General features: G+C 37.4%; 1 protein-coding gene across 2 annotated transcripts in view; it reads right to left on the bottom strand.

The window, feature by feature from the left end:
* Positions 1–15,489, bottom strand: part of atp6v0a1b (ATPase H+ transporting V0 subunit a1b) — a 50,896-nt gene extending 35,407 nt beyond the window's left edge. For both annotated transcript variants that reach the window (XM_067435663.1, XM_067435664.1), the window contains exons 1-10: positions 15,406–15,489; positions 13,823–14,001; positions 11,093–11,171; positions 7,770–7,867; positions 5,571–5,699; positions 5,290–5,372; positions 1,187–1,313; positions 982–1,064; positions 810–903; positions 484–696 (exon numbers count right to left, since the gene is read on the bottom strand). In XM_067435663.1, coding sequence (XP_067291764.1) covers positions 484–696; positions 810–903; positions 982–1,064; positions 1,187–1,313; positions 5,290–5,372; positions 5,571–5,699; positions 7,770–7,867; positions 11,093–11,171; positions 13,823–13,939 — 1,023 coding nt within the window. In that variant the 5' untranslated portion in view covers positions 13,940–14,001; positions 15,406–15,489. The remainder of the gene's footprint in view (positions 1–483; positions 697–809; positions 904–981; positions 1,065–1,186; positions 1,314–5,289; positions 5,373–5,570; positions 5,700–7,769; positions 7,868–11,092; positions 11,172–13,822; positions 14,002–15,405) is intronic.
* Between the last annotated feature and the right edge of the window lie 2,823 nt (positions 15,490–18,312).

Raw genomic sequence — 18,312 nt, 5'->3', positions numbered from 1 at the left:
TAATGATCATTCCCAGTGTATTTAAGCCTTCTGTTTCCTGTTTTATGTTCTTGGTATTTTATTAAAAGTATCTTTACCATTCATTCTGCATCACACATCTCATCCTTTAACGCTATTCTACGCTACCCGTGGCAATGAGTTGCATCTTGGAAAGGTTTTTAAAATGGTCACATGCATGTTGGACGATTTTGCTCCAAACCATTCATTAAATATATGTGATTACATTTTTTGTATAGTAAAAATAATATGAACGCACAATTTATACTGTAAATAAAACGCCAATCATTTCAGCATAAGCCTGTAGATTTAAGGGTTTTTAATTGAGAAAATAATACACGCTTTCTGTCTGAGCTTTGGACTAGTAGTGAATATAGGCAAATCCTATTGTTTTTAAGCTTTAATTTGTGGATTGAATGAGTAAAATTAATCATATCTCAGTGGATGAAATCTTCATGAATGAATATACCAATAAATATTTCTCACCGTTCCCCTCCGCAGAGCGAATTGAATGGAATCGAGGTCAGAAACGGGGCACCAGACCTCAGCGATCAAACATTTCTGTGTAACATCGATGTTACAGAGGTTCAAAGTGTGATAAATGGCCTTCATCTTCCTCACTTTGATGAACCACACACGTATGGTTTTCGCAGCGGCCTGCAAAACTCTCTGCCGGTGGTCTTCTGTTTGATTCAGTACCTATATGATTAAACACAGCAAACACTGTGTAATCAACATTTGAAAACGTTGAGAAAAATAAAGCCACAGCTGGACTGTAATTATGAATTTATTGAGACAGCATTAGGGCCTACCATCTGGAGGTCATCAATGCGGGTGTTGACACCGGCTGCCATTTCTTTCCTCTCCTGAGGGGTCTCAGGGCACGGGTACAGAGACGCACGGAACCTGGAGAGCAATTAAAAGTATTTGATTACAATTGGATAAAAATATAAGAATAATCAAGGATCAGAAAATACTACATACCCTTCACAGATCTTCTTCACTCTGTTCTTCAACTGGTCTCCTTGGAAGAAGATGATGAACACGGATTTGTGCACCTGATCTCCCTGTGACAAACAAAGACCCACGACATGATCAATATTTTATCACGCTGGTAAATAAAATGTCAAATGCAGACATCCTAACTGACTTAATCACAAAATAATTCAGAATAAGAATAGAGACTGACTGTTGTGGGGTCCTCAAGAGGGTCCTCAATCTCTGCCTGACGTAAAAAGACATTTCCACGGCAGACTCTCCACAGCATCCTTTCAAACGTGGGGATTCTTTCACGGTTTATGACCCCAGCCACAAACCTACAGGGTAAACAAACCTGTAATATCAGCAGGGTACACAGAGTGCACTTTCTAAACTCAATGCAAATATGTTATTTACTCTGATCCTGAATTCCCTTTTAATATTATATTCTGAAAGACACATACCCTGGTTTCACAGACAAGGCTTAAGCTAGTTCTAGACTAAAATGCATGTTTGAGTTTAGTGAAAGAAACTTGCACTGATATATCTTAAAATATGTCAAATATGTCATTGGCACTGATTTGTCTCAAGATGCATACCAGTAACGTTTTTTTGTTTTTTTCAGGGCACGTTTATAAAAGGTGTCATGAACTGGATTTTTTACATTTGTTTATACTGTTGTCTGAGGTCAACTAATGATGTTTGTGTGTTTTTTTTGTTCATTAAAAAAACAACAAACTAATAAGTAATAGGCTATTTTCTACACTGGTTTTGAGGCTCTCTCCTGAACGCTGGGTTTTGATGGGCATGCCACACTTGTCACAAAGGTGTTTTGGTGTAGGGATGGGATGATACACTTAAACTCACGATACGATGCACCTCGAAAAAAAAAAGGAGAATTTTTAGAAGTCCGCGACCACATCTTAAACAGGGGTGCCAATAATTGTGGAGGGCACTGTAGGGATGTCAATCGATTAAAATATTGAATCGCAATTAACTGCATGATTGTCATGAGTTAACTCATGATTAATCGCAATTTAATCGCACCTTTTTAGCAATTGTAAATGTATCTTAAATTAAGTTTAAATTAAGTTTTTAATACTCTAATCAACATTGGTATGGACAAATATGCATGCTTTATGCAAATGTACATTTATTATTGGTGAAACCATACTTGTTCAATAATAATCAATACAGCATGAAGACTAGACATATCAAAGGTCATAGATATGTTTATCTAAGAAATTGTTCATGTCTCTAAAGCCTAAACTTAAAAATAATGAGTAAGTAGTGATTTCTCTCATTTTAACAATACACAGGGAGTTTTTACACTGGCAGTTTAATTCAGAACAGGGCAAAGTTCGTATGAAAAATTGTTAATGTGTACCAGTGAGCGAACCAGAACCACACCATACCTGGAGGAGGTCCATATTACACGAGTAGGAATATAGTGCGGCCCCTTTAAGAGATCCGCATTCCCTATTGAACTGCCGGTATTTTGCGTGTTCGCGCCGAACTGGGCCGTGATTCACGTTGACAGTGTGAAGAACACGGACGACTCGGGAACGCGCTTGATCAGGAAAGTAACCTGTGCATTCGTTTTAGCCGATTGTAATGTATTTAGTTCAATAAAACACGTGTACTGTAAGCGGGGTGATGGTGTTAATGATTTACCTCAGACATGAGCGAGAGTGAGCTGCAGTGCATCGCGCTCAGACTGCAGAGAATGTGCTCAGTGAAAAAACGCACTTTTCTTTCTGGAGTCTAATAAAAGTTTAACAGAAAATATGGTAGTTTATGTAGGCAATAACTGCATTTTTGGTTTAGAATATTAATGCTAATGTCAACCATTTTCTTTCCCTATTAATGTTTGCTGCTACTTCCTTTGTCTGACTGCTCTCACTTTTTCCAACTAACGTTACGGGCTATGCCTCAGATCAAACAGAAAATGCGCGCTGCGTTTTTTTTTTTTTTTTGCCCCATGCACACACACACACACACACACACACACACACACACAATACACTAAATTATTTATATACTACGCAAAACATGCAGCAGTGCCATCTATCTTTATTTCGCGATCCATTTTTTTTCGACCTCGATGCGTTTCGTCACGTTTTGTATCGCGATATTTTGTCAAACGATATTTCGTCCCATCCCTATTTTGGTGTAGGTTCATGTTTCATGTTTTAAGGTTTCTTCTTCTTCTTCTTCTTCTTCTTCTTCTTCTTCTTCTTCTTCTTCTTCTTCTTTGGTGTTTATTGGCGGTTGGCAACCTAACTTGTTTTAAGGTTTCATGTTCACTGTCATGTTTTATCATGCACTTCCTGGTCTTGTCATGTGATTCCATGCCCTCATGTGTTCCTGCCTCGTGTTCCTGTGTCTTGTTGTCATTGGTTTATTGGTTAATCTTTGATCACAGGTGTCCCTCGTTTTGTCACTAGCCCTTGTGTATTTAAGCCCTCATGTTTGCCATAGTCTTTGACAGTTATTGTTGATGTTGTAACCCGCTGTTGGTGAGTGTTTCGTAAAGTCAAGTTTCAGTCAAGTCTAAGTCAAGTAAAGTTTTATTTTGTTTGCCAAGTCTTTTGTTTATGTTTGGATTTATGTTTAATAAAGCTGCACTTGGGTTCATCAACCTCGCCTTCAGTGGACTCCCGTGTTACAACACTGGAGACATGAAAGTAAACGCCCACTGCTAGGATTGGATAAGATTTGCATATTTAAAGGGCTTAAGCTCCCCTGTCAGTTCACATGAGGGACAGGAGAGATTGAGGGAGAAGCGGCAACCGGAATGATTTTCTCGATCACAGGGATCGTAAAAGTCTTTATCAAACAAACACAATGATTTATTTCTCATCCCCCCATGATTGATTGGACTATTATTTTTATATTACACATAGCCTGCTAGATCGGTCGAACCGTGTGGACACACACACACACATGCGCGCCACCCTTCAAAAGTCAAGACTCAAGAGACAACAACACAGATCAAGAACGGAATTTATGAGATTCATGATGAGACACGTACACATTTAGACAAAAATGTCTAACCCCTGTGAGCTGGAACTTCATTAAAAATAAAGTTCAACCACTCATTCCTAATATTAGGATCCGATGGAAGCTTATGCAGCGACTGTGTTCTTCCACAACCAGGAATAGCGCAATATCTTGCTATCTTCCTCTGCGAGTTTATTGTTGTTGGCTAACTCGCACGAGCCGATCAGGTAGTTGGTGGGCTGGGCTACTTGATTAGACATGCTGTAGAGGTGTGTTTTGTGGCACTACTATGTAAGAATGAAGAACAGGACAGTTTTCTGGGACTGGTGACTGTCTATAAAAGCTTTTCTTTGACTAACAAGGAAGTTTTCAGCTCTGAAATGTACAGGATAATCTTATATTGCCATGACCTTTTATATATCAAAAGCTCAAGGGAAAGTTGATTTCTCAATTCATCACCCCTTTAAATGTCCTAATTGAACTAACCCTAATCCTAGCTTAGTCTAAGCCTTGTCTGTGAAACCTGGCTTTAGTGTACATATTGTGATCCCTGTTTATAGTTAAACGTTTTGATAAATAAAAAGGCTTGCCCACAACTGTACAAGAGTACAAATCTGTTGTTTTAGTAGTTTTTTCCTAAAAACTAACAAATCCTAAACACACAATTATTAACCATTTAGTGAAAAAACAGCTAAATATGTTCTAAAATATTAACTTTAACTCCAGACTATACAATTGAATTCTTATAAACTTTATAGTGACTGAATTCTTCAACAGTAACACAAATTAAAAATCACTATTCACTGATAATCTCTCCCCAAAACTCTCAAATCCCATTATTAATTCTGAAATAAATAGTAAAACACTAAAGTCTGGCTTCACAGAAAGGGCTTAGATTAAGCCAGGATTAGACCTTAGTTTAATTAGGACATTTAAGCAGCTTTTATAAATGTGCCTTAGAAAACAACATAACTGATGTGCATCTTGAGACAAAATAAAGGCACTGACATATTTTAAGATATGTCAGGGCAATTGCTTTCAGTTAAAACTGCTTAAACATCCATTTTAGTCTGGGACTATTTTAAGCCTTGTCAGTGAAACTGGGGGTAAATATTATTAATCTATACTAAAATAAAAAATATCCACAGAACTGGTAGTACCAAGTTCTGTACTTCAGTAATTTTTCGCACTCCGGGACAAACGGAAACAGCACAGAGTATCAAAATTAAAGTCCACTTAACATAACATGACGGTTTTGTTATTAAAATATTAGTTGTTGAAATGATTTCAGGAATTGTGACTGGAACTCACCCCAGTCGCAGTGGGGCACCTCGGCCAGCCTCACTGGGGTCCAGCAGAGATGACGATTCTTCCAACAGATTAGGATCCTCCATCTAAAAAGAGAGCGGTAGAATTATATGTGAGGGTCAAAGGTGGTTTGGATGTAACACTTCAAAGTGGATTTGAAAGACCTATTTCACTGTAGTGGACCAAAGGGTTTTAACTAACAACTCAAAGGTCTTTCGTTTTTTTTTTTTTAAGTTTAAACTTTCTATGGTTTGCTTTCACATTGCCAGAGAGGACAGCCAGACCTCGTCAAAGAACTGCTGGGTACGTCTGAGGATATGCTTGAGTTCTGTCAGCTCTAGAAAGTTCTTCTTCAGGGCCTCTTGATTAGTGTTGATCTCCTTCAGCTCATTCTCCAGTTTCTCAAAGGTTGCCTGGCGATATAAATATAAATTAAAAACATAAATCAAAAATATAAATTAATATATACCCAAAGTCTAACATAACCAAGTTCTAAAAATGGTGACACTTTCCTATTGAGTGAGGATGTCAGATGGAAGAAAAGGGTTAATAACAACTCAAAGAGGCCATATTGTGCCCTGTTTTTGGAAACATGTAAAGCAGACATGATGAAAATGAAGCAGGAGCGCCGGAGTTATGTGTGGAACTATTTTACAAATAGAGTTACACCTTCATTATGCCGTATTCGCTGACCCAATGAATCCGCTTTTGTTTTGTGCAAATGTAAGTGTAACGAGGTTCGTAGATGGGAAGGAAGGAGGCGGGAACCGGCGAACGTTCAACAACTTTTATTAAATAAATAAACAAGACGAAAGTAAACCGCAGGCAGCCCCTCACGGACGACTGCCCGCACACACATAACAAAACAAAACTCAACGTAAAGTCCAGGCCTGGTCCTCTCTCATCTTTCGCTGCCTTCTCTCCTCCTTTTATGCTCCCGTCACTCGGCTGCGAGATGAGACCGGTGTATCGCGCAGCTGGCACTCATTAGCATTCGTCACCGGCCCGCTCTCGCGGTCCCTCGCCCCGCTGCTTGCCACGGTAAGTTGTACTATTGTGTTTATTTTGTGTAGGCCATATATCTGATTTTTCTGCATTTGGCAGTGATCACCTTCAGCTTCAGCGCATGCAGCTCAAATGCACATCTAATAATGACTGTGACTGGGACATATTACATAACATTATAAAGAGAATAATATTGTAATAAAACATTGTCAATCATTTGGATTTAGTTGACGTATTCTGTGCGTTGCTCCAGGAATAGCATGTCCACAATTTGAACGAAAAACACAGATTCTGATATTCTCAGATATAATTTGCAATATTATGTTTATTTTGTATATATCTGATTAATCTCATATAGGAAGCGCTTCATTTAGTTAAATAACATACTAGCAAAGTGCTACAGTTTTACTAGTGTTCATTCGGCGCTACAGTACATGCAATTCAAACAGCAATGCACAACTAATAATAACTTTGATTGGGACTGTGACATTAAATAAGTAATTTAATTAAATGATCAATCACATCAAATCCCACAGTTTACAATCCTACTAGCACTTTATTTAGATTTAAAAACCCTTCTCATTCATTTGGTGAGGAACATGACGTTTTGAGCAGCATTTGCACACCCTGTCATAATGTTGGCTATAAGTCACTGCTATAGATGCATACTATAAGTTGTATTAAAGGGTTAGTTCACTCAAAAATGAAAATTCTGTCATTAATTACTCACCGACCAAACTTCTTGATGTTGTTCTGGTTTATCAGGCTACCTTTTAAGGGTCTTGAGAGAGGAAATGACATTGGTGTCAATGAAGGCCTTTCTGAGCCAACGGATTTCAACAAAAATATCTTCATTTGTGTTCCGAAGATGAATGGAGGTGTCGAGCGACATGAGGACGAGTAATTAATGACAGAATTTTCATTTTTGGGTGAACTTACCCTTTAAAGCTGACAAATGAATCGATTAATTACACATTAAGTCCACATGTCATGCAAACAAGAAACGATGCTTCTTAACACAGGTCGAGATCTGTTGTTGCAACCACACAAGTTTGCGATGCTGTTTGTGAATGTTCACAGTGTGGTGATTGGTCAATCACTTCAAGCTTGTTCTGGAAATGCCACGTGCCTTACCATAACAATTTAAAAAAGCATAATTGGTCCTCTTTAAAAGGTGCTTTTATGTTTAATTGTTCAAATATTGCACAAAAGTGTGTTATACTCAACAAACTGAAAAAACAAACCTTTTTTGGCAAAAAATGTGGCCCTTTTTGGAACTTGACAGACATGGTCATTATAAACTGTCATATGGACAAAAGCTGCATAAATATTCATAAAAATTTCACCTTTCATCTTTCACAATTTTTTTTATTACAGCATATGGGTTAGGAACCACATGTGGACGACATCCTATTTATCCTATTTATTCCATTTAGCTTATATTTGATTTAAGCAGCATGACATATAAATAAAATTACCTCAAGGTCGATCATGTCTCGTGGAAATGGAACTTCAGGATTCTCACCAGTGTCCATAGTTGGAATGTTGGCTTTCTTAATCTCCTTCTCTACAAACCCTGCAGAACATGACACCAGCAGTGATTTATAATATCATAATTATACATGTAACAAAGCAGGGTAAAATAGGGCTAAATGTGTCCTGGGTTAAAAGGAACATTTTGTTTTATTTTCCTTTAAAAAAACAACACAAAAAAAACAATTGCATTACTTTCCTAAACATCCACGTTGCACTCATAGACTGTAAAAAAATATGGACGTAGTGTCGTGACACCACCCATAGGATTCCGATAAGCCGTTCTGAAGCACAAAGGCTTGTCCACGGACCCCATGGACATCACTGTTCCAAGCTTGAGACAGACTTTATAATAGCGTGTCATTTTCTCACTCAAACCACTGCCACCTGCTGCTGCTTCTGCTTTTAGAGGGAAAAGCTGTTCATAACTGCTTGTCTAGGATATGTAATCCTCTGTAAGAATGCATAATAATAGCATATTAGTTCCAGTGTGTATCTGTATTTGCACTTGTAAAATTATTAAATTTCCAACGTGTTTTCGCTTTGGTGAGTAATTTAGCCAATCACAGACATGTTTGTAGATTTCTACAACGCAGTTGGCCAATCACAGGTGTTGAACTTGGAACCCTCTCAACGCTCGAGTGTTTGTCCAGGTGCTGAGTTTAGGTAACATGCGCGTCAATCCTCTGTAAGTGCAGACATTGTGAAAAAAAGAGATTCATTGTATACCAGCTTAACTGCGGAACTTTGTGAGATTTCGTTTATTGAATGAGTGACAGCTTTTAGTGATTATAAAGGGATAACATTTTTGTTTTCCATTCTTGAGAAGCGGCAACATACACACTTCAATACACTGACCCATCTGCATATACATGCGGGATTCACTCGAAAAATGTGATGATTGACAGTTATAAATATTATAAACGTTGAAATCAGGCTCATAAAATTGTCAGGAAAACACGATTCCTGGCTCCATACCATTATCCATGGATCACTGAATCTTTGGTAAGCTGGAAGGAGTTTGCTCTACTCGTGTTTTTGTCTATTAACTCCAGTCACACAGCAGCTCTTCTGCCACTCAGCCCCGGCTGAGGGGGCATGTTCCGGTGGGAAAGTGACGTCAATGCATACCCTCTATAGGCGGTGGATAAATGGCTATCCACCTGCCACTCAAAGTAACCACGCCCTTAATTATGCAGAACTTTAAAGGTGCACTATGCAACTTTTCGTCCACTGGAGGGCGCCTATTCTAAATGGCTCGCGAGTACCGGGACTTTTATTATGACGGGACAGGACACAGTCGCCGGGCGCACGCACTTCCGCTTATTCCGGTCAGGTAAAAACAGCTATTTTTATCATATCAGATACATTTAAGGGGCCAAGTGCTTCGGCCATCCGTCCACTCTCTTCCCTGAACTGAAATGAAGTAGTGGGCTGTACTTTCCACACGATTGACATCAGGTTTAAGTACGCCAGGTTGGCTGGTGGTTATGTTGCCCGCATACCGCCTCCCATGGCCGAGACTGGTATTACGACACCTGTCGGGCCGGGGCTAGTAATGCTACTGTTAATTAAGGTTGATATGTCTGCAGCACTATAACTTGACATTTTTTTAATGACATTATCGCCCTTATTTCTTCTCATTCTTTTGATGCGTGTAGGTCATTTTTTGGATATTTTTACCTCAATTTTTACACATGGCACCTTTAAGAATTTATATAATATAAACAAATTAATTTAAAAAAAAATTCACCCCCCTCACAGTTGTCATGAAGGGGAAAATTAGCCATATAGACCAAAACCACAATTTGTACCAGGCTGTAAACATGTTTTTTTTTCTGCTGTAAAGTTGAGAATTTGAACATGGGGCTCAATGAGATTCTGTCAAGGAATTGCAGTTTAAATTACTTCCGTATTGACTTCAAGAGAGAACGCGGGAGGTTGCCGCTTGGTTGCCCTATGTGGAAAAGATTGGATATGATCACAGACAGCAGTAGCCTGGCTCCGCCCTCCTATGTACTTCTGCTCAAATTTCATTTTCCTTCAATATTCCGTCTGGGATTGTGGTAAATTCTCTGGTTTTCTCTGATCAATTTTTAACCGGTCCAATCAGCGAACATAGCACGAACACAGTTAATGTTGTGTGCTAGTTTGAGATGACATATGTCACGACCAAACGTTAACGATTGGTTATGGCAGATCCAGAGTGGCTCTGGGCAGATCCAATATTTTTAAACTTCAACAGAGTACCCGCCTTCAAGGAATTTAACGCTTGTCAATGGAGAGTGGCCAGACTCTGTACAAATTAAATGTACGAGAGTCTGGTAGGAACAGGCTAAGACAGCAGTGCAAAAACAATTCTTTTATAAGTTGATCTAATATTTAGTGTTCAAGATTTATCTAGGAAATGATAATCATTAAAATAACCACATACAGTATTTGATTGTCATTTGTGTTTGTTATTAAATCAACAGTTTTTGAAATGTAAATATCTGCAATTTGTGGTAAAAAGTGCCATTGATATTGTATATTAAGTTGGGTGCTAACCATAGAGATAATGATCATATTTATAATGAAGCAAACATATTTTAAAATATGATATCAACCCTATAATGTAATAAAATATAATATTTATTGTTACAACTATAAAGCCATAATACATTATTACAGGATCTCTTTCAAGCAGTGTAAGAACATGAATATATCTTTTTTTGACATTTTTCTAAAAGAATTTAGTATTTATTGAATAAATAAATACCAAAATAAACAGAATATGGTAAAAACCTTGCTGAAGTGAATATTTTAAAATATTATTAATTTAGATATTGTGTATGTATTATGTATTATGTATTAATTACAAGTATTTTTAGTGATACTAGGGTTCTTTTGCCCAGTTGTATCATAAATGTATGAAATGACGAGTAATTTATAGGATTTTAAACAAAACAAACCACATTTAACATTTCTTTCCCATCAAAGTGCTCCGTTAATGTTCAATAAATATTTTTTTTCCTGCAGTCATACACTATGAGAGTAGTGAAAATGTGTGCCTTTAGCCCCAATGTATCCTATATATCTTACATTTTTTAATAATATTTTGGTGTTTAAATTAAAGGTTTTGTAAATTATTGTTCAGAGTAGTAAACATTAAGGAATATGTGTTCTTTCTATCACGCCTGACTTTGTCCACCATTTTAGCCAATCAGAAACGCTCTGCAGCTGTCACTGGTCTTGGTTTATATGTGTGTCCATGTGTTGATTCACTCACTGAGCTTCCTGTCCATCTCCTCACAGCGTCTCACTTCATTCACAAATTTCCTCTGAAACACGTTTACATCAGGGTTGAGCTGAAAGAAAGGGGTTTGCAATCATTATACAGTTTTTCTCAGTAGCTTTGGTGCATTTCTCACATCACTATTTACATATGCACAACAGTTATTCAACCTCCACAACATTTAGTCATTTGTGCACACCATAGTAGCAGTTTCTCATTCCTTTCAACAAATTGCTAATGTTTTTGGACATGCATCAATTGCTTTCATACAACTCTGCTGTTTTATAACATTATAATTTGCTTATGTCATGTCAGTCAAAATGAATTATACTTGTGAATGCTGAATATTTGTTGCATATAAAACTAATAGTCCTCATTTCATTGCTTGAGTCATTACATACCAGTAGTAGTCCAAATCTGTCAATCAAATTTTACACATTTACTAGATACTTTCCTCGCTGCATTGCAAGAGATGATATTTGCTGTGATGTAGATGAAATTATGTGGCCAGACAGAGAGGAACGTAATCAGATTACTTTGTTAAGTAACTAGTAAAGTAATGCATTACTTTTAAAATTTACAACACAATATCTGAGTTACTTTTTCACATTTATTTGACTGACAGATCTCTTTTCCCCCTGTTGAGAAAAATCGAAAGTGCAAATATGATGGTTATTGTAGTTCTAAACTAAATGTGAGCATTTACTTATCTCTCTTCCACAATAAAGATTAAGTACTCCTCAAAATGAATAAAGAATTGTCTTGAATTTTCTTTTCTTTAAAATTTTTCTTAAAAAGTAACTAAGTAACTCAATTAGTTACTTTTTAAGGGAGTAACGCAATCTTGTAATGCATTACTTTTCAAAGTAACTTTCCCCAACACTGGTACTATGTATAGCCCCGTTTCCACCACAGGAACTTTACCCAGGAACCAGGAACTTTGGGTGGTACTCGGTGTGTTTAGACCACAGGAACCAGGGTCTAAATGAAGTTCCGGGTAAATATTTCCCCCTCCAATCGGCCCTGCTCACGAGGCAGTACTTTTTCAAAGATCAGGAACTTTCGAGAGCGGGACTTGGGCGCTGAACATGCTGATTGGTTGAGCTCACGCAGCATTTTATTTCAACCGGCATTTTTAAAAGTCTTTTGCGAGGTTCGGTCTACGTTCAGTAAATATCAGTCTTGCTCTGTCTGATGGCGCGCGCTCGTCTTAGCCATCTCACGTTCAATGTCCGTAATAGCTGATAATAATATACATTGTCATTTTAAATCTAGCTTTACAAGCTTTCTGAATATACTGCATGCTGCTGAATCTGCATATTAGTGCTCTTTTCCGTCGTTATTAATTACCTCTTTAGTAAACCTATACATAACCAGCAAAAGCAGCACAGCTTGAATCTCTTCCATACTCGTTATTAATTTTTTTACAGTCTATATTTTTCACCATGTAAATGACCTGACTGATTACTTTTAAGTGTGCGTCCTTACGTGACGTGACAGCGCGCGCCGTGCTCATGTTGACAAGAGAGGAAAGTTCATTTTTCTGAGGGGTAAACTTTTTTACTTTAACTGCGCCTGACAGAAGAATTTTTTTTTTTCTGAGATGATTATTACACTTTACAACAAATAAATAGCTTATAATACTGTATTAGTCCTGGTGGCCGTTAAGAGTTGCTATGGCTACAGTTAACACATTCCAGCTGGTGGAGAATGTATGTGACAAAATGATTGCGATTGAAAGTCATCACATGTAAACACCAGATCGGTTTAGATAACGTCTCATGTAAACAGTTCACTAAATCTTTCAATCGGTACACACAAAAATGATTACTGTCCGTCACTGACTTGGAGGAGCATTCGCGCGCAGTCCTACATCACCGGACAAATTTGCCTAATCTCCACGGAACTTTATCGCGGTGGAAATGCAGACAGTTGCAGGTCAGGGGGGGAGAAAAGTTCCTGTAAAAAAGTTCCTGGTACAAATTGTTCCAGGTAATTTTGGTGGAAACGGGGCTTATGTTTTATGTTCAGTTCCAATATGTACTGCAATATTGTTTACAGTTGTGCACAGATCTACCCAAAAGGAGTTTATGTTTCTTGTAAATAAGGGTGTATTTTTTTCTTTTGCACAATGCTGTGAACAAATTAGAATTGCAAAGAGCATATGCAGTAAAAATGTGAAACATACATATTCAGTGTCTTGTACTTCACCTTACCTTCAGTATCTTGTACTTCACCGTACCTCACTAAATACAGTAATGTGTAACTTTACTCTATTTTTCAAATGGCTATGCAAATAGTATATAGTGCTGTCTTGAGCATTTTCAGGTAGTCACCAAGATCTGACTTTTTTCGGAAAACATTTACAAAGTAAACTGTCATAATGAAAACATGATTTGACTATCTTGTTCATTAACAATAGTGTCAAGACTTTTCATCTTGATGACACTGACACTTTCATTGACATGAAAACTTCCTTTTGAGGAATGAGCTGTCCATTTTGAGCAAGTGACACGCTTTTGAAGGTTATCAATAAGATTTTGCAGTTTGTACTAATTGTTTTGAAAACTGCATTAACTGCTGTGCAAATGTAAATAGTGATGTGAGAAATACACCAAAGCGAAAAGCACCAAAACTGTAACATCAACAGATATGATAGAGAACAAACTATGACAGAGGAGAGAGCAGGGAGACAGAGAGAGAAAGCAAACTATCTTTACTCACATCTCTGAACTGGACCATTCCCAGCTCTCCCAGTTCACTGACACAGCAATATGCCGCTTCAGACTGGAGGAAGAGCTGGGCCAGAGTCATCTCCTCACTGCGGAACAACTCCCCCATGATACTGCAGGCCACAGGAACTCACACGCGCTCAGAAATCAATCCCACTGGATACTACAGATCTGTCAGGAGAACACAAGGGATGAATGAGACAGACAGACAGACAGACAGACAGACAGACAGACTGCCTGACTGACTGACTGACTAACTGACTGACTGACTGACTGACTGACAGACAGACAGACAGACAGACAGACAGACAGACAGATAGATAGATATATAGATCATATAAAAACAATTTCTATACGGTATATATTTTGGAATAATAATTTTTGTAATGTATTGCTGCTTAATATTTTAGTGGAAAGCATAGTCCCTTTTCCCCAACATTCATGAAAATAAAGCTCGATGAACAGCTTTTATTTTAAATCTTTTGTAATATCATAAATGTATTTTGATCAATTTAATTTAATGCTGAATAAATGCATTCATTTCTTAAATCTTGATCAAATAAACGCAGCATTACGAGTCATTGGCAGTTAAATGTATATGACATTCTTTAAATTTCATTTAATTATAATTCTACTACCATAATTGATTCAAATGCAGACTTCCAGAGAATAAACGTAACACTTGACACATTTATTTCCATGACATCCACAAATTGTTTTGCTGACTGAACTCAATGACTAGCAATGACTTTCTTGAATGATTCTGAAACCTATGCTGCATCTCTTCTAATAACAGAATCTCTGGGCTGGGCACAGCATCCTTCCATCTCAAAGACCCGATTGGCTGAAAGCTAAGCATCTTTTCTGAATGGCTGATGAACTCAACACCCCTCGCATCTCTAAGAGCTGATTGGCTGATGCCTCAACATCTCTCACATCTCTGCCGCACTGTCCTTCAGCTCTGAAGGACGCCATTACGCGCTTCTCTCTCTATCCACATGCTAACAATCATTGTATTAGAGTTAAATCACATTAATACATTTATAAGCGCATACATGCGCTTGTAAAACGTCTTACACATGCATATGAGTGTGGAAGATGTTTATTTTTGTAAAACAAGGATACAGTGAATAATGTTGGCATCATCCCACCATTGATTATAAATATACCAGTCAGAGAAATTGCGTTTATATAGTCGTATTTTCAGCAAAATGAAGTAATACATTTATTAATAACTGAATAAATAAATGCAATAATGAAACAGCAGCCTAGCCTGGCTATGCTCGACTGATTAACGCAGATTTCTAATAATAACTGAAATGCTGTTGCTGTTTATTCATCCACGCGAATATAACATAACATTCAATATAATCACAATTATAACCATAATGAGAGCAAATATTAGCTATTATATTTATTGATGCTATGACAGACAGATTAAATAAATCATAGCCTATTCAAGCATCACCTGATGATTAATCCACTCATTCATAACGTTATGCATACATATATAGAGTTAAAAGTGCGAAAAAAAGAAAAAGAAATCACAAATATGTAAAAGATAGATGCTCTTACCGTCCTCGATGTCTTCAGAGATCACCTCTGCGATGATGGTCAGACGTGCTGCGTGACGTCACGCCTGCTGCTGCTGCCACAGGGTCACGTGATTGTTTTTTCTGTTCTTTTCTCTTTAAAATATTTAAGCCATAAAACATTGTAAATTATGTGTACATGTATGTACTGTCCTTTTGGTTTAAAAATAATGTTTATACATATTTTATTTTATTTATTTGTTTGTTTATTTTAAATATTGGCTGTTAATTAGGCTAACGTTTGCATCTGCCATTAAAACCAACCCTTGGGAACAATAGTTGGTTAATAGCCTACAACTTACACTGCATTGGAAAAATAAGAGGTTATTGACCATTACTGAAATGATTTTGAAACGTGATTTGAAGATTATAGGCTACTTCTTTTTACTAGCATATATTTTCTTTTGGATGGGTGACACAACAATGCATATAAAAGTAATAATAATAATAATAATAATTATATATATATATATATTACAGCCATTTGCTAAAATCATTTAAGTTAATTTTTTAATTTTAATTTTTTTTCTCATTAATGTACACACAGCACTACATATTGACAGAAAACCACAGAATTGTTGACATTTTTGCAGAGTTATTAAAAAAGAAAAACTCAAATATCACATGGTCCTAAGTATTCAGACCCTTTGCTCTGACACTCACATATTTAACACAGGTGCTGTCCATTTCTTCTGATCATCCTTGAGATGGTTCTACACCTTCTTTTGAGTCCTGTGTTTGATTATACTGATTGGACTTGATTAGGAAGCCACACCTAAGACCTTACAGCTCACAGTGCATGTCAGAAAATAGCAACAGCACTACAGTGGATATGACACTGGATTCAAAAAGATTATCCTTCATGTTCAGCATTACAGTCATTGCAATCATTTACATCTTACAGTAGACATGATACAATAAATGAGATATATGAAAATCTGTATAGATTTAAAAATATGAACATCATGATAATATTTATAGATACCAGCATAAAGGAGATAAAAGGTAATAAAAAGGTTAATGGATTAGCAAAGCAGGCTTCGGAAAATTTGGACATCATGAATATCTCACTTAGTAAATTTGAAGCAAAATCAGTAGGTCTAATTAAGGCATATACTACTAAGGAGTGGCAACAAAAATGGGATACAGGAAATACCGGACATCACCTTTATGAAATACAACAGGAAGTAGGAGGGGTGAAGAAAACCAGAAGAAATACTAAAGAGGAAACTATTCTAACAAGATTAAGGGTTGGATATACCATGCTAAATAAAACCTTAACATTAATAAATAAATATCCAACAGGATTTGTGAGCAATGTGGAATAAAGGAATCAGTAGAACATATAATTTGTATTTGTCAAAAGTATAGCCTAATGACCGAGAAACAATGAAGAATGAACTTAGAAAGTTAGGAATGGGTGATCTAAAGCTTAGAAATATATTTATTTATGGATAAAAGTGTTTGTTTGTGTATCTCAAGAGAACAGAGCTGATTCAGATAATTTAGTTTATTATTATATAAACGCTGGTCCACACTCCAATACAGTAGGTGGCGAAAATGCACCTTAACGTTACTGCCACCTGCAATGAGAAGGAAAAAGAAGTGCATGTCGGAGCAAATGAAAATAATGAGGTCAAAGGAACTGCCTGAAGAGCTCAGAGACAAAATTGTGGAAAGGCACAGATCTGGCCAAGGTTACAAAAAATGCTGCTGCACTCAAGGTTCCTAATAGCACAGTGGCCTCTATAATCCTTAAATGGAAGACGTTTGAGACGAGCAGATCCCTTCCTAGAGCTGGCCGTCCGGCCAAACTGAGCTATCGGGGGAGAAGAGCCTTGGTGAGAGAGGTAAAGAAGAACCCAAAGATTACTGTGGCTGAGCTCCAGAGATTTATTTGGGAGATGGGAGAAAATTGTAGTAAGTCAACCATCAATGCAGCCCTCCACCAGTCGGGGTTTTATTGCAGAGTGATCCAACGGAAGTCTCTCCTGAGTGTAAAACACATGAAAGCCCGCATGGAGTTTACTAAAAAAAAACCCTGAAGGACTCAAGATGGTGAGAAATAAAATTCTCCGGTCTGATGAGACCAAGATAAAACTTTTTTGGCCTTAATTCTAAGCAATTTGAAGTAATCGAAGTCATTTTACAGACAGTTAATAGTCTGCATTTTTCATGTTGTTTTTACAGAAGACACCTTGCTGCAGTCTGTAGCACGGTGATGTAGCTGGATCATGCGACGTCACTGACGCATGCGCAGTACCGATTTCTGGGTTTTGTGATGGTTATGTGCATGCGCTGGTTTTAAGCATAGACCGTAAAAAAATATGGACGACTCGACATCATCCGTTTCCGCTTGCCATATTTGAAGCTTTCAGGCAGCCTTGCACGGCGCGGACATCTTGGGACCGAGTCTGCGCAGTAGCGATTTCGGGACCGGAGTTGCGCAGTAGAGCGCAGGAAGTAGAGCAGGAAGTACAGTCGCGATATCAAAAGCCCGCCCACACTCTCGCAGATGCAGAACAATTAATTATGTTGGTGTGAAATAAGCAGTTATGGAAATGTAGAAATTAAAGCTAAAGCTCTAATCTGCTCGCAAAAATTTCGAAAAAAGTCCGTTAGTGCCTCAGTGACAACTTCACTCAGAGAAGACGTCAATCTCAGCTGTCAATCATGACGTCACACCCCCCGTTTTTATAGCATCAAATAACTAACTCAAACTAAACTTATTTTTAAAACGAACACCTGAAATGAAATCATCGTGATGATAACTGCCTTCAGTGACATAAACTAACTTTGGGGAAACATTTTTGAAGTGTAATTTTATTATTTAGTTTGCCTCTCGTCCATTAGAAAACACAGAGGGGCGGCTATACTGGGACCGGTCACC

Source organism: Pseudorasbora parva, chromosome 24, assembly GCF_024679245.1.
Source record: "Pseudorasbora parva isolate DD20220531a chromosome 24, ASM2467924v1, whole genome shotgun sequence".
Lineage (NCBI taxonomy): Eukaryota > Metazoa > Chordata > Actinopteri > Cypriniformes > Gobionidae > Pseudorasbora > Pseudorasbora parva.
The sequence above is the reverse complement of the archived record's forward strand: the minus strand, read 5'-3'. Positions and strand labels throughout refer to the sequence as shown.